This window comes from Polypterus senegalus, chromosome 8 (genome assembly GCF_016835505.1).
Source record: "Polypterus senegalus isolate Bchr_013 chromosome 8, ASM1683550v1, whole genome shotgun sequence".
Classification (NCBI taxonomy): domain Eukaryota; kingdom Metazoa; phylum Chordata; class Cladistia; order Polypteriformes; family Polypteridae; genus Polypterus; species Polypterus senegalus.
The window spans coordinates 80,805,438-80,829,763 of record NC_053161.1 but is presented as its reverse complement, the minus strand read 5'-3'; the positions used below and the strand labels follow the sequence as shown (position 1 = coordinate 80,829,763).

The window sequence follows — 24,326 nt, the reverse complement described above, 5'->3', positions numbered from 1 at the left end:
TGTATGAAGGAAAAAAAAATGATGTTCCAATGAGATCAAGGTAGAAGATTTTGGCCTCAATTTCATTAGATGGAGTACTTTCGTACAAAGTTAATACAGCTTATTCATTGCACAAGATCATAGCATATTGGTGGCATTCAGTGTGGACAGGCGCTCTGATAAAGAGAGAGCAAAAAATGAATAGCTCCAAAAAGGTGATGTTAAAGATTTTCATTTTCAATGCAAAGAGAGAAACACATCAACTCAGCCAAACAATGTCTTACAAAAAAGGTCAACATTGTGATGTGTCCCAGTCAGAGCACAAGACTTGAACTTACACATAACATATGGATTCACTTAAACAGGGCTCTCTACATTATTTGCAATTTCACAAACAATTCTGCAGATTTAACCAGCTTGTTATTTACGTTCCTAGTCAGGTCATTTATAGATAAAAAGAGCAACAGCTCCAGCACTGACCCCTGAGGGACATCACTTTTAAGATCACCTAATTCTGATAAGGTTCCATATACCTTAAAACCCTTTGCTTCCTTATGCTTGGGCCAGTTTTTCACCCATCTACACACTGCACGTTGAATTCCCACTTCTCATACAGTTCAAATTTATGTTCAAAGCCTTTTTACCCCAATAAATGGTAACTAAACCGGTACCTAATCAGGCTTGGAAACAACCTAAAATAGGTTGAAACTTGACTACAAGACTACTCATTCATACAAAAGCAAATTTAGAACTGGTAATCATTGACTTTGAATATGGGAAGAAACCAGAATCCCCAGAAAAAATCCTTGTGGATACCAGAGGAATGTGTGAACACAGCACTGACAGTGTCCATGCCAGGACTTCATCCTAGATTCCCAAACCCACTTAATCCAATTAAAGGTCATTACGACTAGAATATGCTGTATGTTGGTAGTATCAGAAGCCAGGCAGGAAATTAACCTGCAAGGGTTAAATAAATAAAAGTACTGTGAAATGTGGGCATAAATAAATAAATGTGTCATGAAATGTGAGCATAAATAAATAAATATGCCATGAAATGAGAGCATAAGTAAATAAATGTCACGAAATATGTTTTTTGTTGCTTATTTATTTCATTTTGTCCGTAACATTCCTGCAAACCGTCATGAAGTACGACTTGAAATAAAACTGTCACTTTCACTCGTCAAACTTGAGAGGGTGGGCTCTAACACGCCCTCTAGTTACTGATTGGTGAATCGACAGCACAAGATTTAATTAGAAAAATGCTTACTACTGCCGATGAAATGGATTCTGCCGAAGATATTGCGTATTTCAGAGAGAGAATTGAAGATTTATCGTAAGAAATTACAATGTTGGCGGCCCTTTTAATTCTCCGATATAGATAAAACTATTTTTGAAATTATCGAAGAACAGGAGGAAGGGACTCGACTACACTCCAGTTCAGGTGACACAGTTCCCTGCTCTGGACGTCCATCCTTTGACATTCCAGCTGAGTCAATAGAACACCTTCTGTTATGCAGTTTAAAAGTACGACAGATTGCACATCAGTAAGGTGTATCGGAGAAGACGATCACAAGGCGAATGAGCCAGTTTGATATACGGTAAGCTGCAACGGCTGTATTAGTTTAGGTACTTTGACATGGAATGCCCAAAGCAGCTCCAACTAATATTTTGAACTGAGTATTTGACCCTTGTTTTACGAGTAGAAAGTCAGGTGCATATCTGCAGCTACTTTTTCAAACAAATCTACAGCTCTGATCAGTGGCAAAGTTGTTTGAAAATTCTTCTGTAATTTCTTCCGATAAATCTTCAATTCTCTCTCTGAAATACGTAATATCTTCGGCAGAATCCATTTCATCGGCAGTAATAAGCATTTTTCTAATTAATTCTTGTGCTATCGATTCACCAATCAGTAACTAGAGGGCGTGTTAGAGCCCACCCTCTCAACTTTGACGAGTGAAAGTGGCAGTTTTATTTCAAGCCGTATTTCATGACGGTTTGTATTTATTTACGCATTTATTTATTTAATTTTGTCCGAAATATTCCTCCATACAAGGGACACTGACTGACTGAAATACAAACTCCCACATATTCTCAAACTTGTATAGGACCAAGTGACCAATCAACCTAACAGGGAATTCTTTAGCACATCGAGGAAATGTAAGATTTATATTCAAGATACTGGATCTGTGGCATAGCAGTGCTAGCCATTACATCTATATTCTGCACTTTAAAAAAAATGTACTTTTAGCAGTACTGGCATTGTGTCCTAGTGCCTTGGATATTGATATTTAAACCACAAGGTTACCAGTTCAGGCAGGTCACTTTAGCTGCCTGTACTCCCAAAATATAAAATATACATGTCTATATAAATACTAACAATAAATACTTTTCAGATGGCTAAGGCAACTTTCAAATCATAATTACATTAAAATAATTATTTTCATATTCAGGTCACAAAAGATCTCAATGTTGGGGCCTGAACGGCATAATTGTGCTTTAAATCCAAAAACCTTTACTGCTATATGCCACACTGCACACACAAATTTTCTAAATCCACTTTTTCCTTGTAAGAGTCACTGAAAGTAGAGCCCATCTCAGCAATATCCAGTTGGGCACAATTTATTGCTAACAGGTGATCATTGCATTTTAAATTAAAACATGTTCATGCACCTTGGGTGTTGAGAATGGGGACTGTGATGAAGATGACTGCTGTGCACATTCATGTTTACCAAAGGTGACTATTGGCTGATGACTACTGTATCTGTAAGGCTGATCATGGTGTTTGCTGGGTGCAAGGTGGGTGTCTATCTTACCTGCTTATCTGGGTAATCTCACTCTGTTTATTACAGAGTTGCCATGTCAAAGGTCCATTTTTGGGGGAAAATCAGGACCATGGGGGTAAAATGAAGGAGAGTTTCATAGGGGGAACCAAAATATAATATGGGGAAAATTCTTGAAAATATGGGATTTTTTTATGTGAATTACATTTTTATGTAAATAAATTTCCATACTTTCCACATTTTCCCCAACTCGAAATGCTTGATGAAAGCCTCTTCCAGCAATAACCAGCACACTGACTACTTCCAACAGCCAACTGTCATTGATCTGCCTGCTCATCTCGAAGGTCAAGTATAATTGGTTGGGGGTTATAGTGGCCTAGGATTGAAATGCCATCTAACAGCTCCATTCTTATCCCGCCCCAGCCTGCACTCATCCTGTGAAATTTTCTAACTTCATTAAGATTCACAGCTCCAGCAAAGCATGAAACGAAGTCTTGGGCTTGTATTAGCTTGGAGAGTTCTGTAAAGTTGTCATCTCAGGTTAGCTTAGAAGATAATCTTTTTAAGTATTTCAGTATAACAATTACCGTATATAATAACAACTCCCTGAGTATCAAGCTACAGGCTGAGATTCAGCAGTAAATGAAGTATAAAACAAGATTATTGTAGCATCTTATTTAAATTAATTAATTACTTTTGCTTTTCTAAACAATTTTGGCTTCTAAATGAAATTGTGATTGCACATTATATTTTGGGATAAACACTAGCATGAGTTATTCAAGTATAAAATGAAGCTTTATATTAGAGCACAGAACGCTGCATTTACATGTTTAGAGTGTTGTTTCCTGCAAGAGAATTATATGCAGCAAGTTAATTTGACTTAATATTATTAAAGAACATATTCACCATGTTTTCTGTTTAGCAAGTCAGATATTTAACCTGTTTTGGATAACAAAAGATGCCCATTATGTGTGAATATCCTTCATGTAGTTCAAAAACATTCCATTATTTTGCAGATGGCATACAGTAATGCACGCTGAAAGTAGAACATGATTTTTCATCCGAATAACATAAAACAAATTGTACAAATATAGCATGAACTAGTTAATTAACTAGCTCAGGCAACATAATTTACTTGAGCAAGTGGCAAAATCTTTTTTCGCATTTGAACATTGCTGTTTTTTGCATTGATAAGAATTGCTTATAGACACTTTTTAATCGCCAGTTTTTTTGTCCAGCACCCCCTGACTCCCCAGTTCGAATACCCCCACCCCCATATGATATACTAATCGCCTCATTTTGATGTCTGGTTATGCAAGATGTCACAATTTTAGGGGCTCCCTGCCTATTTTTGGCCCTCTAGACCTGAAAATCCATAATTCTAAGGCCATTTGGACCGTACTGTATGCAGGAAATACACTGTAATAATGAAGAGTTAACCAAAAGATGTCTTCAGCAAAAATGATCAGAAGGACCTGAAGCTGTGCAGACCATCCCCTAATGGGATATGAGGTTTCAAAGTTACTCCTTTTCACAGAATGTTGAAAAAATGGAAATCAGTAATATACAGTAGGCATGTGGAGTGTGGTTTTATGCTATTTCGAGGTTGCTGATTATGAACATGACAATATTTTTCATATCTGATTCTTTACCAGTGCTCCTCACTCCCAGAAGGTTACAAATTTAAGATTTCAAATATAAGCATGTGGTGTACCTTTTTAGACTATTTCAAAGTCAGTGATTACATATGTGATGTTGCTTTTAAATTTTGATCCTTTACTAGGGAACTAGCCCTCCACTGACCTTTTTCAGAAGGTGAAAATAGCATATTTAGAGAGATAGATACTTCATTAATCCCAAGGGGAAATTCACATAATCCAGCAGCAGTATACTGATACAAAAAACAATATTAAATTAAACAGTAATACAAATGCATGTAAAAACAGACAATAACTTTGAATAATGTTAGCATTTACTCCCCCGGGTGGAATTGAAGAGTCACATAGTGTAGGGGAGGAACGATCTCCTCAGTCTGTCAGTGAAGCTACTCCTCTGCCTGGAGATGACACTGTTAAGTGGATGCAGTGGATTTTCCATGATTGACAGGAGTTTGCTTATTGCCCGTCGCTCTGCTACAGATGTTAAACTGTCCAGCTTTATTCCTACAATAGAGCCTGCCTTCCTCACCAGTTTGTCCAGGCGTGAGACGTCCCTCTTCTTTATGCTGCCTCCCCAGCACACCACCGCGTAGAAGAGGGCACTCGCCACAACCGTCCGGTAGAACATCTGCAGCATCTTATTGCAGATGTTGAAGGACGCCAACCTTCTAAGGAAGTATAGTCGGCTCTGACCTTTCTTACGCAGAGCATCAGTATTGGCAGACCAGTCCAATTTGTCATCCAGCTGCACTCCCAGGTATTTATAGGTCTGTACACTCTGCACATAGTCTCCTCTGATGATCACAGGGTCCATGAGGGGCCTGGGCCTCCTAAAATCCACCACCAGCTCCTTGGTCTTGCTGGTGTTCAGGTGTAAGTGGTTTGAGTCACACCATTTAACAAAGTCTTTGATTAGCTTCCTATACTCCTCCTCCTGCCCACTCCTGATGCAGATGTATGATGATTCTATTGCAATCAAGAATATTCAGACTTTAAACATTTAAAATGAAGCACACATTTTAACATTTCAAAAAATCTGACGCCACTATTCTTGTTTATTATGTACTTCGACCTGATAAAGTAAATCATTACATTTCTTATGAACACCCCAGAATTAGGGTGGCTTGCACTAATTCAGCCTTTTGTTTTTGGTAAACAGCTTCTATTATATGTGTATATTACTAAACAATACATAAGAGGTTTACATTTTCAGAATGGGGGGAAACTGGCTTGTTGATTAGGGGATTCTGACTGTAGTACATGGAAACCCGTGTTTATTATCCCATGCAAATGTTCTCCACCCCGTTCAATGTATTTCAGGCTCGCAGTATCTTATTCCATCGTGATAGCGGTGGGTACAAGTGTACGGCAGTCCGCTGCTGTGTCCATTCACGTACAAATTCTTGGTGCCAATACAGAATTGCCAATTAACCTAACGGGCGCGTGGATGTATGGGAGGGAAAAACACACACACACACGTCCCAGGGAAGAACATGCAAAGTGTGCAAACACTACGAACTTTGGACAGTGGGTGCACGGTACCTCTGCTTTTCAATTTTGTTCATTCTTCTATTGCGCTTCTCGCGTTGGTATTGACCTTTACGTTATTACAGTAATTTCTAAATACAGCAAAAGTACAAAACTTTACCCCATTACGATTTTCCAGTTCCTTGTGGACGCTGCTTACAGGACAAGTGGGTAGCTACAGCCTCGGCTCCCACAAGCCAAGAAATGCCATTGCACCGTTGTTTTTCACTGTCTCTTGCGCAGTTTTTGTATTCACCAAATAATGATAAAATAACCATAATTCGAGAGAGGGTGCTGAAAAGCGTGTTTGATGAATTTAGGTGGGCGGTGAGCTTCGCAATGCGGAGTCTGGAGACTGGGCTGTGCGCGACGCGGACTTCCTCATTCAGCTGCACCTACTGTGAGCTGCGCGCCAAGAAAAGGGTCCGCTTTGCTTCGTTTTCTAAGGTGGGAGCCCGACGATGTCTAAACGAAGAGGTAAGCGTACCCCGATGGCTAGTGTCAGACAGGACGGTTACTATTTCGAACATGCAAGGTCGAGATTACTATTGTATTTTATATATCATAAAAACCAAACGGAAAGGGCGAGGCGCGCTCGCGGCTGGACCGGTGTGTTACCAGATCAGCGGTCTGCATCTCCCGGCAATGACTCTCAGCCTGGCCTCTGCTGTTTTGTGAAATGGCAGTTGTCAGATAACGCATACGATTAGATGCTGCACTGTGGTGAGCGCTGCTTCTGCTTCGCATCTCCGAAGACTTGCGTTTAAATACCCCATGCTTTCGCGTGACGTTTCCAATGTTAATCGGGCAGCTGTGAGTGCGGTGCTCAGCGCAGGGTTACTTTTAGCACCCGCAGTCCTGACGGATGAAATGGTTTCGGTGATAAACCATTATGTGCGAACCTGCTGGAAACTTCCCAGTTGAGAAGTTGTTTCGTTTAGGGTGTTTAGAGGTGCAGAGCCCCTCACCCCCAATCCCTCACGCGACAGTCGAAGGAGTCCATTTGTAGCCTACCGCGGAGCTGGGGTGGAGTGTATCCCTTAATTTTTTTAAAACTTATTTTTACTTTGCTTGAAATTCTTGCTTGATATGACAACAGAGAAATAGCAGGTGAAAACAAATCAGAGGGCACAGTCAGAAAATTCTCTCATTTAGGGTAGCGCTGGGATTCCCGACCTCCACTGCTCTGCATTTACGATAAGAAGAAAAAAGGGGCGTAGGGCCTTCCAAATTCTTTGCCTTCATACTACACTGACAACAAAACAAAAAAGGATGATTTGGTTCAGATAACCTGCCGTTCGCTGACAAATGCCAGTCAGCGATTTTCCTGTTCCTGCAGGGCACGTAGCACTCTCCGCACCCTCTCTCTGTTTCCTACCTAATCGCGGTTTACGGCTAACAGCGTGTCACCCCTGGCAAACATTTACAGAAGCGCTTAGTTCATAGTCCAAGAAACGTGCCAACGAAATATTGGAAACGCCCCAGGGGGCCTATCTCTAGTAGATCCACACCTTCCTCATATGTATTTTCTGTTGCGCTTGTGTTTCTGGCTTATTGCAATTTTTGTGTGCCCATCAGACATTTCTGTACTCGTCTAATCCACCTATTGAGTGGTAGGAGGAAAAACTGTCAGTCCGCACATTTACACAACACCCAGATTTCATTTTAGCGTTACCATCAAGACAATTTACAATGCTGCTGCAAAAATGTGAAAAGCCACACAGACTGTGGTGGGACTGGGAGTTCAACCTTAAATGAGAGCTTTGAGGCAACATCACAAACCTCTGTGCCAGGACATTTATTGTGTGTACAGTAGGATATGTAATTATTTTTAAATAATAACAATTACATTTATGTAGCACTTTTCTCGCTACTTAAAGCGCTTAGACAGTGGGAAACCACTTCAACCACCACCAATGTGTAGCACCCATCCCTGTATAATGCGACAGGGATTTTTGTATATTTGTGCCTGTTAATCCTGTAATTTTATATGGTCATGTAATTTTCTAACCCGCTTAATCCAGACCAGGGTTGCAGCTTGGGCTGGAGACTATCCCACCTAGCACAGAGTGCAAGGCAGGAACAAACGCTGGACAGCAAGCACTCCAGTCCATTGCATGGTGAACACATACATAAAGCACACACAGCAAACACACACTTGGGGCAGATTTTTGCATTTTATAAATGGGCAATATTCATAACACTAATTATCACCATCAAATCACCTGCCTAGCAGGACTAACCAATCATTGAATATCCCAAGATTACGTGAAATATATATTTTGTAATGGTCAGGTACCTTAAAGCCACAGTCTTTTTCTAAGTGTCAGTATTTTGCCCTGTTAAATCTGGGTAAAGACATGTTAAGATTTTATTACTTTTAACGTGACCCAGTACTGGTGTGTACTGTATATTAATGTTAACATTTTTTCTTTATTGTTGTAATGGTGGTTGGGCCATATTTGAACTTGCTGTCAGGGTGACATGGTTCGTAACCTTGCTACCTCATGCCTGCATGCCCAGATTCTAGTCTTGCACTCAGTGGGTTTTCTTCAGTAATACTACTTTTGTTTCATAGTCCATTGCTATGTGGTCAGATTACCCACTTGTTGTCCTTATATGTGTGCCCTATGAGAGTTGGTAGTTACTCTCAGCTGACCTTCTTGGGGTGTGGCAGGAAAACCCACCCAAATGTTAATGCAGTGACTAAAGCTATTGCCTCCCAAATCCAAGAGACTAGTTTAACTGACAACTCTGAAATCACTGGTTTGATTCAGTAAATAATTTATTTGATGGTTAGGCATCTCTTTGACTCATATCTCTTACATCTTAACATTTTTAACATGTGAAACTTCCTATAAATGTCAGAAGCAGAAGCTACAGTATACATATTACTAGAAGGATAATGCACACGCATATCCATATCTACTGTATGAAAAGTAATGTACAAAGGAAGAATCCATTGAATTCTGAGAAAGCCTTATAGATTTCATGGTCCAGCTGAAAACATTTCATGCTGCGTTTTTAATGAATAAAATTTCACAAGGAAGTTGCTCATTTAGTATTGATTCTTGTTGCCTTCCAGTTTTATTCTCAGTGTCAATTTTTTACCAAACTCTGGTTTCATGTTTTTAAGTACATGGTTACCAGAAGCCATAGTTCATCCTAGTAGGATTGAATAGAAAATAAGAAACAACCATTGATAGGACATATATACATCCAATGGGTTAACTGTAGTCTCTCTTCTTCACAATGCCAGTTAGTGTGTCTTTGGATTGTGACAGGGAACTGGAGCTCCCTTGAAAAAGGAGCACCTTTAACCATTAATATGTACTGTATATGGCACAATTATTTAACAGTGTAAAATTTGTCAGCATATATTTACACAAGGAAAAAAGGGTGAAAGTTAATTTCACCCTAAAATGTAACACAAAAATTAGACTGAATAGAAGTCTTGTTTTTACAGTAGATGTTACTCCATGTTTTCATCCTTCTTTCAATTATTTACCTGTGCATGCTAGTTTAATTTGTGATTCTGAAATGGCCCAGTATGATGGTTGGCTCCAAGCTCCCTGGTTTCTTCTGGGAACCTTTTGAACCTAGAACCCTCAATAGTCATGAACCAAGATGAGCTGGGTAAATGAGGACAAAAACAGTCAGCAAGGGTTGGTGCAAAAGTGTTCTGTGCTTTTATTAAAAAAACACACAGTGTCCAAAGTGCAGTGCATCCAGACTAGACCATAAATAAATAATCCATTAAAGCATGAAACTTAAAATGTTCCATTAATATCTCCAATAAAAACAAGGTTAAAACCTTTCCTAGCAACACGGGATCGTGACTGTCGTGCCTCTCCCCTAACCTGTGTTCTTACATTCTCGTTTTTGTTTCTGATCTCTTTTGTTTTTTGATCTCCATCTCTGCCATGCAGGCTCCCTTATATACTGCCGAGTTGGGAGCAGGTGTTGTCCTGCACCTACTTCGATGTATGACTGAGGTACCTGACAGATCTGCTTGCATTTGCATGTGAATGCGCAGTCAACCAAGCACCCAAATCAATTCTGGAGTGAGCGCCGGCATGTCCATACCAGCACCCGTTCAGAGCCTGCATGCACCGGGACCCGATTTATTTAAAGATTGCATTTCACCATGGACATCTTAGCACACCTGGTGTTATTATGTATGCAGGAGTAGGTATGAGTGACCTATGCAATGGACCGATTCACCACTCACACTTTGCATTTGATAATGCCAGGCCGGGCTGCCTCCCACAAGACCCTTAATTGGATTAACCAGGTTTGACAAGGCTAGGTTATTCTGTGATTTTTCCCTCCTACACTAATACATTTCTATGCTAGATTTATGATTCACTTGTACAACTCAACCCACAATCTTTTGGCTTGTACTGTATGTTGAAATTGAGACAGATTTGCAAGGCTTATTGAGTTATATTATTATACTGTATTTAGAAAAAAAGGCCAACCCGCTGGATGTCTGCACTGAGAGTTAAATTATCAACCTACAGGGTCGTTTTCTCCATTTTGAAATTAGTCTCACTAATCTGTGCTTCATGACCCAAATTTATGAAGAATCAGTTCAACATAAAAATTTCTGTGTGAGAATTGAATCCATCATCTACATCCTTTTAAGTTGAGAAGACTGAAGATAGATAAGTATTGCCAAGTGGTGTAGCATCAGTGATTTCCTAATTCTTCCATTGGTTTAAAATGGATGAGAATTTTAAAAAGCATTTTAAAGAAATATTACAGATATTCTTAGTCCAAACCACTTTCATTTGCAACATTTAAAGTAACAAATCATAGCAATAAACAGCAAATCCTAATTTTTCAGTAAAAGTATAATAACAGCAGCCTGCTAATGGCTGGAAATATTGAAAAATGCTTCAAATCCAATTTGTGGGCACAAATTGGATTACACATTTTTAAGAAAGGTATATATAATTTAATAACACCTGTGAAGCCTATGCGCCCTAAACCAGACACAGACAGGCAGGAGACAGGTTTTAGTCCACACAACACACAGTTTATTTATAGCCCAGCACACAATGCTCACAGGGCAAAGCACCACACAGTCCCCACTCACCAAACAGAAGCCCTACACTCGGTCCCTTCACTTATACCATTCATTCCACCCTTTCTCCTCCTCTACAGTGCATCACAAGCTGCCTGTACATCACAATATATTAACAAAACATAACAGAATTAAAAAGAAAATTACAATGCAGAAGAACATTAACATTAATATAGAATAACATTACTATCGATGGTTTCCATTTTCGACACGGTTTTCAATTTTCTTGGTATCACACTTTATATTAGTCACTGTTGTTATTACTACTCTGTGAATTGAAGCAATACTTGAGGCACTTTTGTCATTTCGTAAACATTTAATAATTAAAATTTTTTGTGACAATTCCAACACCACACTCATACATTTATTTGCTATAACAATGTATAGTAGTTTAATTATAAAAAAAAGAGAAAAGCTACGAAACATTATTAAAACTGAAGGTATGTAACTGACACTGTGATTTTAAAATGCAGCATGACGTGGTGCTGGGGAATCCTAGCACAAGGTAGAGATGTTCTAATGTGCATAGCTTGTGGCATATCGTTAGGTAGTAGTAATAGGTAGACACTGGGTTAGTGGAGACTAACAGATAAGTGAGGTTTTACTGTAATCTGTCTTAGTGTATCTGAGAGAGGATGTGCGACGTTGTTCATAATGGCACTCAGTTTTGTTTCTCTCCTCCCCTACTACTGGGTCGAGTGGCAAGTCATCGAACTGAGCCTGCCCTTTTAATCAGATTGTTAATTCAGTGAGCCTCCTTGAAGTGATGTTACCATCCCAGCACACCACAGCGTAGAAAAACACTCTGGCCATCACAAAATTGCAGAAGATGTCACTATCCACATTAAAGGAAGACAGTCTCCTAAGAATAAAGAGACTGCTTTGCTCTTTCTTATATGGTTCCTCTTTGTTCAGAGACTAGTCCAACCTGTCATTGATTTGGCCCACCAAGTACTTGTAGGAGTGCTCCACCTCTACATTCACTCCCTGAATAGTGACCGGACATGGAGGCTCTTTGGTGCTTAGAAAGTCAATAACCAGTTTCTTTGTTTTGCTGATGTTAAAGATGCAGCCAATTTTCTTTGCACCAACAAACTTTTCCCCATGACTCCTATACTATTTTTTATGCCCTTTATCAGTACACCCCATAAGTGCAGAGTCATCTGAGAATTTCTGCAAGTGACATGACATGGTTTTATAATTATAGTTTGAGGTGTACAGAGTGGAGAGAAGAGGAGATGGGATTATTCCTTGTGATTCTCCAGTGTTGCTCACATCCATGTAAGAAACACAGTCCTTGACTCTTACAAACTGTGGTCTGCCCAAGAGATAGTCCATTATTTAGGGCAGCATAGGCTCATTCACCTGCATATCTCTAAATGTACCCCTTAACAGGGATGGCTGGATAGTATTGAAGGCACTGGACGAATAAAAAAACATAATTCTCATCGTGCTACCAGCTTTGCCCAGGACAGAGTACACTTTGTGGAGCAGTTAGATACTGTAATTGCATCCTCCACTCCTATCTTTGTCCAATACACAAACTACAGTGGGCAAGGTGGTCTACCACAAGAGAACTTATATAGTTTAGGATCAGCCTCTCAAAGGTAGTCATGATGTGAGGCGTAAGTGCCACTGGTCTATAGCCATTAGTTGAAGAGGCACCTGTCTTCTTTAGAACAGGAACAATGCAGAATGTTTTCCAGTGCAGCTGCAATTTCTGGAATGTTAGATTCAGACTGAGCAGGTGATAGAGGATGCCACAAATTTGGATAGCACAGACCTTAAAAACTTGAAAACTGACTTAATCTGGTCTTGCAGCTTTTCCTGTAGGTTGCTTCCTCAGTTGTCTCCTTACTTGATCTTCAGTTATGAACAGCACATACTGATGGTCAAAGGTTGATTCGTCATTGGCCATACCAGTTGACATAGCTGATATTGTTGTAAGGATGATGTTGGGAGACTGGTCATTGGAAGAAGGTGGCATTGGGAAGTTAAGTCTATTAAAAAATTGGTTCAGGGCATTAGCTTTGTCCACATACCCTCCATCTTTTTCGTTATTCTAAGTGAGTTTGTTTTCTGTTAGTATGTGTGCTATGTCAGATATTTTCTCTTTACTAAATTATCAACTGAAGCTCTGGATAAATCAAAGTTTCCTTTATTTATATACCAAGGTACCAAGTGGGTCCAGCACAGGTACCTAAAGTAGGTTTAAGGCTGAACTGAAACAATATTGAAATGAATAATTATTTATAATTCTTAGACATCCAAGGCACTCTGCTTAATCAGGAAAAAACTGTTAACACTAGAATTACCAAAGCCTACGAAAAAACACCTAATCCCGGCCCACCTTATATCCCTTCTCATCTCTCCATCGATGGCCTTTGTTTTGTAAATGTGTCGATCAGCTCAAGCAGCAAGCAGCCTGTTGCCCCATCTCCTGCCTTGACAGAGTTCAACTCTCCCAGCTCAAGCTAAGGCTCCTAATCTGCGTGTGAGGTTCCTGGAGTTGAATAGGGCAAATAATACAGTATATCGTTATTTGGAATACATTCATTTCATGTGTATTCCGTGTCTACAAAGATTTGGGTAAGTGTAGGATGAAAGGAAATGTGAGGCAAGAAATGCTGAACACATACCTAAAGTAGAAACTTTTTCCATGTTATACTAATAATGAGATGAAGTGTATAAAGTGTGAAGGCTTCATCCCAAATATCAAATAAACACATGCGTTTTTATTCAAGAATATAACCAAAGAAAAAAAATCATTTGATTTAAATGTTGCGATCAATGAAAAAAAATGTTCAAATGACAACTCATGTTCAAATGGCATAGCATTTTTTCAACCTTTCGACCAGGCAAGATCGAAAAAACGCCATGCCATTTGAACATGAGTTGTCATTTGAACATTTTTTTTTTCGATCTTGCCTGTACTCTGCTCTGTTAGCATTTTCAGTATCATGCGCCATAACGCAGAGTACAGGCAAGATCTGGCATAGCGTTTTCAAATAATGTGTGTGCGCGAGAGAGGCAGAAATGGATTTAATCTCATTCAAGTGGTTGCTGGAATATAAAACAAACACTTTCACAAAGGTATAACGAAACAAGTGTGCTTTTATTCAAGAATAAAACTGAATAACAAAAAATTCAAGTGACAACAAGATACTAAGGCCGAAGTTATACTTCACGCGACGCATGCTACAGCAGACACTCCTGCTACGCAAGCGTTGTAGTGTTCATACTTGCACACGTACTTTACGTAAATCTGGAGGAATCCACCAGGTGGCAGTGCGAGATATTATCACGGTGAGAACATGTTCGGCTTCTCTGTGTTGTGAATTGCCTAGAACACCTATTAAATTCTGATGACACCTGTCGGCGTAGAGGTTCTGATCCACCTCTCGAACCCTCAGGTACCACTCCAAACACCAGGTAAAAAGTCCACAATTATTATTTATTATACTAATAATGTGCACCAAGCACCGCCACTCCTCTCTTCTCAATAAACACACAATCCTCCAACACCCAGACACTTAACCACCCTTCCACCCAGCTCAGCTCAGTGTCAGGGCTTCCCCACAATCCTTTTATACACCCTGACCCGGAGGTGTTCCTGCCAAATCTGTCCACAGTTCCTTATTCCTTCCGGGTCAGGGTAAACAGTCCTTTTCTTCAACCCGGGAGCACGTCGTTCCTTCCTGTCACGCGGACCGTGGCGTACTCCCGAGTTATAGGGCACATAAGAGCCCACGAGCCCCCCTACATCGACTCCCGGTGGCCCCCAAGGTATCCAGCAGGGCTGTGTATAAACACTACATAGTCCATGAGGCCCTGCTGGAACTCGGGGCACGATCCTGCTGTTGCGAGAGCTCCTCCTGGCGGCCTGGGGGTGAGGGCCGGAACACGAAGTCGGCAGTCCTCCACACACCTTACCGCAATATCTCTGAAAAGAATGTTTTTTGATTAAATACATCAATCCAGGGATGTGTCCATTCCAGCAAGCACTGGGCACAAGTGAGAAACAGTCCCTTGACGAGGCCTCAGCTCATTGCAAGGTGAATACAAGCACACACATACACTAGCGTCATTTTAGCAGCACCAAATCCCCAAATCTTCATATCTTTGGAAGGAAACCGGAGCACAGTGTGGAATACAAGCAGCATATACCAGCAACATAACTCCCTGCGAGACAGCAGTGCTATTGCTCCACCACCGTGACACCCCCATGTGTGTAATTATTCCCCCATGTGTGTAATTAACAGTATTCATTATTTAAACAAAATTATATGTAAAATGTAACATACACACTTTAATGCATTTCATCATGAAAGTGATATCAAGTATAAATCTAAAGATTCTAAATGTGCAGAGAGTTGGAATATCATACATTTAATTTGTTCTGTGTGGCGATCTATTGCGGCTTTCCGCTGCTGTCAGGTCCAAGAAGCTCATAGGGATTAAAAACTGGGATGACGTTTACGACGGTCTGCTTTAATGATAAAGTAAACTACAAGGTTAAAGTGGACATTTCGAGATTAAAGCCGAAATTTCCACTTTAATCACAAAATACACGTTTTCACCGTGTCCTTTATTTTTTTCTCAGTGGCTCAAATATAACGCTATACATTATGTTGCTGTTGTTAAGTTGCAAAAATAAAAAAGATGGTATGTGAGACTTTTAAAATGTATCGTGTCATTACGTTCGGGAACTATCTACATGTGACAGAAAGCCTCTATGCAGATCCTACGGGATGAATGCTTTAATGTGGAGAAGCAAAATGCCGACATACAGATGCATTCGTGGTGCTTTTATATTCAAGCGTTGCATATTCCCGATCGTAATGACACCAAAAATTTCAAAAGTCTAACATACCATTTTTTGTGCCGTCTATTGTTTTTTTTTTTGCAACTTCACATCGGCAACATAATGTATAGCGCTGTATTTGAGCCACTGAGAAAAAAATAAAAGACACGGTGAAAATGTTTATTTTGTGATTAAAGTGGAAATTTCGGCTTTAATCTCGAAATGTCCACTTTAACCTCGTAGTTTACTTTATTATTAAAGCAGACCATCGTAAACGTCATCCCAGTTTTTAATTACTACGAGCTTCTTGGACCTGACAGCAGGTAAAGTAAAAAAATAAAAAATAGAGGGCACAAAAGATGACTTTTAAAATGTATCGTGTTATTACGATCGGGAATATGCGACGCTTGAATATATAAGCACCACGAATGCATCTGTATGTCGGCATTTTGCTTCACCACTTTGAACCATTCAGCAAATAGCAAAGCATGCACATCGATCCCCGAAGGATTTCCATAGAGGCTTGCTGTCACATGTAGATAGTAAACAGAGACTCTGACGTCACGTTCCGACTTTTTGCACACTGTGCCCCCCGACTTTTTGCTGGTACTGCAACTCGCGCGCTGCGCGTTAATTTCTGAGGACCTGCTCAGAGGAAGCATGAAATGAACGCTGGGAACGCTGTGGGCAGCCATGATGCGGGCGCGTACGTGTTCTGATCGTGAAGTATAAATCGGCCCTTAGAAGACATGATTCACCAGCGTTTGTGTGCCTGGTTATACCCCTTCAGTGATATCTTTTACAGGTAGCAAAACTTTACACTGGCTGTTACAGAATGATATCAAAGGCTTCTTCTTTTTGGGCATGTACACCGTCAGCATGGCACTGCCAGCTCTAAACACTAGAATGGTGAATTGCTCGCATACTGAAGTGACTTGTTGTGTCAGCAGTCTGTTATCCAGGGAAAGCGCTGTGAAGAAGCTGTCTGTTGTTATGGTTCTGCTTTTGTCCAGAAACGACTCCATAAGCTTTATGACCACAGACTCAGAAAGTCTTTGCCTTGGGTTGTAACTCAAAACACAATTCTCAACAAAACGTGATAGATGTCCGAAACCACTGCAAATCTGTCATTTTTCACACATTCTGCACAGGTGTCTTTGTTGTCAAAGAGCAAATGCCGTATGATAGTCTGATAGTGGTCATGGGACATTGTATCTTTGATTGCTGGTACAACAAATAGTTCTGAGCAGGCATCAGCCACAGCACCAACTGTGGTCATCGCTGCTCTTGTGAAAAGAATGGAGATAAATACCACCAATTTAGAGAGGGAGAGGCAAGTTCGTTGTACCACGTGAACGTTACTGACAGAATAAAACTGAATATTACAAAAAACAAGTGCTAACTTTTACAAGTAGCCAAAATTTACACCAGGTGTTACAGACTCAAATCAAATGTATGTTTTTATTATATTATAGTAATAATAATAGCAGCAGCTCAATACTCGGAGCACTGAGACTAAAACCCGGTACCTTTGGGTTATAAGGCAGCAGTTCTTACCTCTGCACCATTCAAGAAAATGTATCAACTTCCTCTCAATTGACATTTGAGCTTGAATTTTTAACTCATTGACCACAACATGTAAATCAAATGATTTTTTTTTCTTTGGTTATATTCTTGAATAAAAGCGCACGTGTTTACTTGATATTCGGACCAAGGTCTTCACACATTATACACTTCATGTCATTATTAGTATAACATGGAAAAAAAATCTGCTTTAGGTATGTGTTCAGCATTTCTTGCCTCACATTTCCTTTCATCCTACACTTACCCAGATCTTTGTAGAAACGGAACACACATGAAATACATGTATTTCAAATAATGATATACTGTATTATTTACCCTATACAACTCCAGGAACCTCACACGCAGATAAGGAGCCTTGGCTTGAGATGGCAGGGTTGAGTTCCATCAAGGCGGGGGATGGGACAGCAGGCTGCTTGTGCCGATCAACACATTTACAAAACAAAAGATGCTGATGGAGAGTTGTGAAGGGATTTAAGGATGGCTGGGATTTATTTGTAAGGCTTCGGTGATTCTAGTGTTAATTAAGGACACTTGTTTTGTTACATCAGTCTGTCCTGGTCAAATATTTCTGCTAATCTTGATGAATTCTAAATTATGACATTTGTACTAAAGACTATACTCTTTAGCTTAAAGTAAAACTTTGCTAATTTAAAATATTCCTGTTTCACCTACAGACTCACAGATAAGTCTTCATACCAGGGGTCTCATTTATAAAACTTTGTGTGGCTTTGGGCATAAAAAATGTTTACACCAAAAAACAGAAAAATGCATATGGAAAAAAATAATTTTAAACTGCAAAGGGCAGTGGTGCTCTTGTTAACTTGGTCCGACAGAAAGCAAGCTTTTGATTACAATAAAAAGTCTACAGTCGAAAAAATTTCCTAAACAAGCCCTGTGTTCAGAGAGCACATTGCACATTTTAAAAATAAACATAGCCTGTTGCAAGGGAAGAACCTTTCTGTAGCATTAGACAATCACATTCAATGACATTAAAGAACGAGTGGTAAACATGAAAGATGCATTGTCGTAGGTGTTGCGTGTGTTCTCTGTTCTTCAGCGTTTCAATAATAGTGCAGGAGGAGTTAATAACGAAGAGCCACAGAAGATTCAGAATTTTTATTTGCACTTTGTGTTGTTACACTGTGGACCCTGAGCTTCACAAGTTTGTCTATCTGTATACTTGTATATGGTTGAGATGGCAATAAAGTTTGCTTTGACTTTGATTTCAGTACCATTAAAAAACAACAGTACTTAACAACATCAGTAAATCATAGACAAGGCTGTAGAGCACCCACCTTCTGACTGCACGTTTAAGCAAGCAACTAAAGTGAGTTAACATTACTGTCTAATTTGAAATGCAAACTTGCCATGCCAGAGTATAGCTGTGGCATTTTAACACAAAGTGTATACATAGACCATGATGCTTGTCTAAACTCTTTTGCTGTTGTTTTGCCATATAGTGATGTAATAGTTAAAATGACAGAAATATATTGTAGCAGACAGAAGTACTTCTCAAACAAGGATCCAAGAGGCTGCAGTGGTCTGTGTATGTATGTGCGTGTGTCACTACTCTGTCGCAGCGCTCTTTACAACATACCAATTAATTAATAAGCTTCAGTTGCCTTGTACTGCTGAGGTCCAGAATTGATAACCTCAGTTTTAATGTTTTATTTTCTCTCAGTTCTTTGCTGAGTTTCTTCTGCTCTTTCCCTAAAACTCTGGAGGTTTCACGTTCACAGACAGGAGGTATTAGAGGTGGGTGTTTTAAGAAGATGTGCTGTGGGCGTAGCTTCTGCAGTGCAGGATTTCGCTGCAGTTCACTGCAAACTTTTTAACAGATTCTCCACAGAAGTGTATTCTCATTTGAGAATCACGCCTGGCCCTGCAACACTGCAGGGTGGAAAATTATTATGCTGTGCCACATTATGTAGCATAGCACATGCAATCATGATGTGGTAGACCTTTGTTGGCTGGTTGTGAAGCCTCCCACCTACCATATCCAAGCATGGCCACCTGTTGTTGAGGAGTCCTATTGTATCCACAACAGCAAGCAGATAGACAGATAATGCTATTTTCATAAAATCACATTCATAAACATTCATAATAAGAACTACATGGGAATCTTCAAGCAGGGGGAGTGGATGTTTAATTTTACATTTATTTTTAATTCTTATTTAAACTATTTTGTCCTGATCATTAAATAAGTAATTGCGTTGGCATATTTATTTATATATACACATACATACACACACATATATATATATATATATATATATATAAAATATATATATATATATATATATATTTTTTTTTATATATATATATATATGTGTGTGTATGTATGTTATATATATATACCAGTAATGGTGTACTGTACGATAACATGCAGTGAATACACTTGACCTGAGCATTCCTAGTTTTCATACTCTTTCTCTGTCTCTGTTTAACATTCGTTTGCTCAGAGGTTGATGTGCTTGCTGCTTCCTGAGCAGCTCTTCTTTTCTCCACCCTAGCAGCCCGCTGCTTCTCTTTTTTCGTCGGCATCTTTTTGCATTAAAACCGATTAAGTTAGTTTTTGTATTGCAATTACTTAGTACATTTTCTTTAATTTTTCACTTAAGCTGGCACAAGTCTTCAATCTGCCTCAGGAATGATTAGCGAAGGTGGTAGGGAATGAGAACGGCGCACGGCCACCCTGTTGCGCGCTGCCAAGAGTTGATTAAAAAAAAAAAATTTTATAAAAATCATCACTCCGAAAGCGTATAGTAGATGTCATGTGGTATATGTGTACCAAATTTCATGTCAATAGTTCAAACAGTTTATGAGCTACATGTGATTTAAAATCCTGGACAGACAAACGAACATATATACAGTATATAATTTAAATCTTAGTGTAAGTGAGTGAGGGTGCTCTGTATAATCCTGTACTAGATAAAATGAATTTGCAGTGAGTAAATTACACATGAGTAAAGCATGCAATATTACATCTTACTCAGGACAGGTCAGATACCTACTAAGAGTGTCTTCATAAAATGGATGGATACATACATTATATTTGTAATTATATATATATTCAAAGAAGTACACTGTTTAGAGAAAAATTCCGTAAGAGTCATCTGTTCATGACCTTGGAAACTGAGGAAACAGCATCAGTACTAAGGAAAAGTGATATAATAACATGTAAGGGAGAAGTACTAAATTTGCATGGCCTCATAAAGTGATAGTTTTCAAGGGGATTCTAATGAAGAGAAGGAATCACATTGCATGACAGATGCAGTCAAAATATAGAACTTTTTTATTGAACAAATTTTGCAAACAACTTAAACTATAATTTTGACAACATATTTCCAACCATCCAAAGAGGCATGTGCATGTAGACTGAGTAAAATATCCAGAGGTGCTTGTCACTGAACATGTCTTAGAAAAGGAATAAATAGTAAATATTTTTTGTAAACCAACTACACTTTCTGTTAATGTTAACAATCTCTGTCCACTGGCATGTTAGCTATATGGATTTGTAATGGCGTTGGTCATCACGATCCACCACTTGCTTTTTTTTGTTGTAGGCAGTTCCTCTAGCAAATGCGTCTACAAGTGACATCTGACTCGAGTGTCCTCTAGCTTTTTCAGTTTTACCTGAGGACGTGGAGGGTGCCAATCTTAATTCCATACATTCATGGTACACCAAAGCATGTTTGCGGTTAAGGTGGTGCAGCAAATTGCCTCTGGCGACAACATTTGCAGTAAATAGTTGTTTGGTCCACATCGGACAATAGACACGGCTCCTTTTTTTGGCAAAAGTTCTTCTGTGTCATCATGTTCAACTTTATAGTCTGCTACAGCTTCAGTTTCTGAATGTTCTCTGTCCATTTTCACCGCTTAATACCTCCACTAACGCATGTACTCCGTTGCATGCGTGTTTAGCAGTGTAGCAGTGAAAAAGGTCCCCCCTTAAACAGTTTCCCATTGCGCCACGTTCCAAAACGTTGTTTAGGCTATTTAAACCGGTATTGTGGTATAAGAAAAATCCATATCATAAAAATGATTTTCGGTATGAACCGGTATACCTCCCAGCACTAAATATGACTATGCATTGCTATACAAAAGCTGATAGAAAAATGAACAAATGCTTTTGGATCCCTTTTTTAAAATGGTGGCCTCAGCCAAACAAAATTTCTGATCAGAAACTATTTATCCTTAACCTTATAAGGTAGGTTTACCAGGCAGTAAAAAAGTAAATGAAGAGTTTGAAGACTGTGTGGAATACTCTACGTGAATTTAATAACTGGTTCAAAATACTGTACTTAACAAGCTTAAAGTTTATCAGTCAAACTTCAGTAAGTTGATGTATGTTGTTTTTATAGAGAGGTTCGGAGCATGCACTCATACAGTGTGTTGTCGCACCCATCACATGACGAACCACCTGGATTGGGACCCACATGCAGCAGCAGATGAAGAAAATAACAAAAAATAAAAGAAAAATCTAAATTTGGAAGCAAACTTGTCTTAAGGAGTTACAAGATTAAGACTATTTGAGTTATTATTGTTACAATGCAAAAAATATGTATAAAATAAAATCTTCTTCTTTCGGTTAAGGGTCGCCACAGCTGATCATCTTCTTCCATATCTTTTTGTCCTCTGCATCTTGTTCTGTTACACCCATCACCTGCATGTCCTCTCTCAACACATCCATTAACCTTCTCTTAGGCCTTCCTCTTTTCTTCTTGCCTGGCAGCTCTATCGTTAACATCCTTTTCCCAATATACTCAGCATCTCTCCTCTGTACATGTCCAGACCAACACAATCTCGCCTCTCTGACTTTGTCTCCCAACCGTCCAACCTGAGCTGACCCTCTAATGCAGGGGTTCCCAAACTTTTGGACGTCAAGTACCACCTGAGGTTAAGTGAGTTGCGTTGCATACCACCCACACCTTGTTGAAAGAGAGGGAGAGCTGTAAGGGGGGGAGTTCGGGTCTAAACCACCCCGAAATCTGAATAAAAGTTAAAGAATTGGAAGAAATTATGCATAAAATTAATGAAAAAATTTGTGCATGTACATAAATTGATAAATTCCGCCCCGAAACTAAATCCTGCCTTCGGCCTCTATGTGACGCAGTTAACGAAGATGAAATGGTATTGGCTTTGTGCTTAGATCTAGTGACTACGATGCGATACAGCGGCAGTACACGTATAACAACAAACGCGAGTGATTTCTGTGAGGCAGAGTTACCGAAGACTAAATAGTGTCATCTAGTGACCAAAAGCTCAAACAGTGAAGAAGTAGAAGTTGACTTCCGCGAAACAGAATTATGGTAGCGTTAAATGAACTAAATAATGATTCGAATAATAGGTTTTATTTATTCAGATGACGAAATTTCACACCACACTAAATTTGAGAATCCATGTATTATTGTATTTAAACAGTTTCATTGTTTTTTGCTCACAACAGGCTTGTCATAAAGGGTTTTGCACAGATAAATTAAATTTCAGGGACCGCGATGCATACCACCTGAAAAGGCTCCATGTACCACCAGTGGTACGTGTACCACAGTTTGGGAACCGCTGCTCTAATGTATTCATTTCTAATCCTGTCCATCCTCATCATGCCCAATGCAAATCTTAGCATCTTTAACTCTGCCACCAACAGCTCTGTCTCCGTCTTTCTGGTCAGTGCCACAGTCTCCAACCCATAACATAGCTGGTCTCACTATCGTCCTGTAGACCTTCCCTTTCACTCTTGCTGATATCCATCTGTCACAAATCACTCCTGACACTCTTCTCCACCCATTCCACCCTGCCTACATTCTCTTTTTCACCTCTCTTCCAAAATCCCCATTACTCTGTACTGTTGATCCCAAGTATTTAAACTCCTCCACTTTACAAACTCTAGTCCTTGCATCCTCACCATTCCACTGACCTCCCTCTCCTTTGCACACATGTATTCTGTCTTGTTTCTACTGATCTTCATTCCTCTCCTTTCTAGAGCATATCTCCACTTTTCCAGGGTCTCCTCAATCTGCTCCCTACTATCGCTACAGATTACAATGTCATCAGCAAACATCATAGTCCATGGGGATTACTGTTTAATCTTGTCTGTCAGCCTGTCCATCACCATTGCAAATAAGAAAGGGCTCAGAGCCGATCCCTGATGTAATCCCACCTCCACCTTGAATACATCTGTCACTCCTACCACAGACCTCACCACAGTCACACTTCCCTCGTACATATCCTGTACAACTCTTACTTACTTCTCTCCCACTCCTAAATTCCTCATACAATACCACAACTCCTCTCGAGGCACCGTGATATATATTTTCTCCAGGTCCACAATGACAAAATGCAACTACTTCTGGCCTTCTCTATACTTCTCCATCAACACCCTCAGAGCAAACATTGCATCTGTGGTGCTCTTTCTTGGCATGAAACCATACTGCTGCTCACTAATCATCACCTCACTTCTTATCCTAGCTTTTACTACTCTTTCCCATAACTTCATGCTGTGGCTCATCAATTTTCTCCCCCTGTAGCTACTACAGTCCTGCACATCCCCCTTATTCTTAAATATTAGCACCAGTACACTTCTTCTCCACTCCTCAGGCATCCTCTCACTTTCCAAGATTACATTAAAGAATCTGGTTAAAAACTCCACTGCCATCTCTCCTAAACACCTCCATGCTTCCACAGGTATGTCATCTGGACCAACGGCTTTTCCATTCTTCATCCTCCTTATAGCTGTCCTTACTTCCTCCTTGCTAATCCGTTGCACTTCCTGATTCACTATCTCCACATCATCCAACCTCTCTTATTCTTTTCATTCATAAGCTTCTCAAAGTACTCTTTCCATCTGCTCAACACACTCTCCTCGCTTGTGAGTACGTTTCCATCTTTATCCTTTATCACCC

General features: G+C 39.7%; 1 protein-coding gene across 1 annotated transcript in view; it reads left to right on the top strand.

The window, feature by feature from the left end:
* Positions 1–6,318: 6,318 nt before the first annotated feature.
* pfkfb3 (6-phosphofructo-2-kinase/fructose-2,6-biphosphatase 3) overlaps positions 6,319–24,326 on the top strand; it is a 75,356-nt gene continuing 57,348 nt past the window's right edge. Inside the window, exon 1 of the mRNA XM_039761332.1 lies at positions 6,319–6,424. Coding sequence (XP_039617266.1) covers positions 6,409–6,424 — 16 coding nt within the window. The 5' untranslated portion in view covers positions 6,319–6,408. The remainder of the gene's footprint in view (positions 6,425–24,326) is intronic.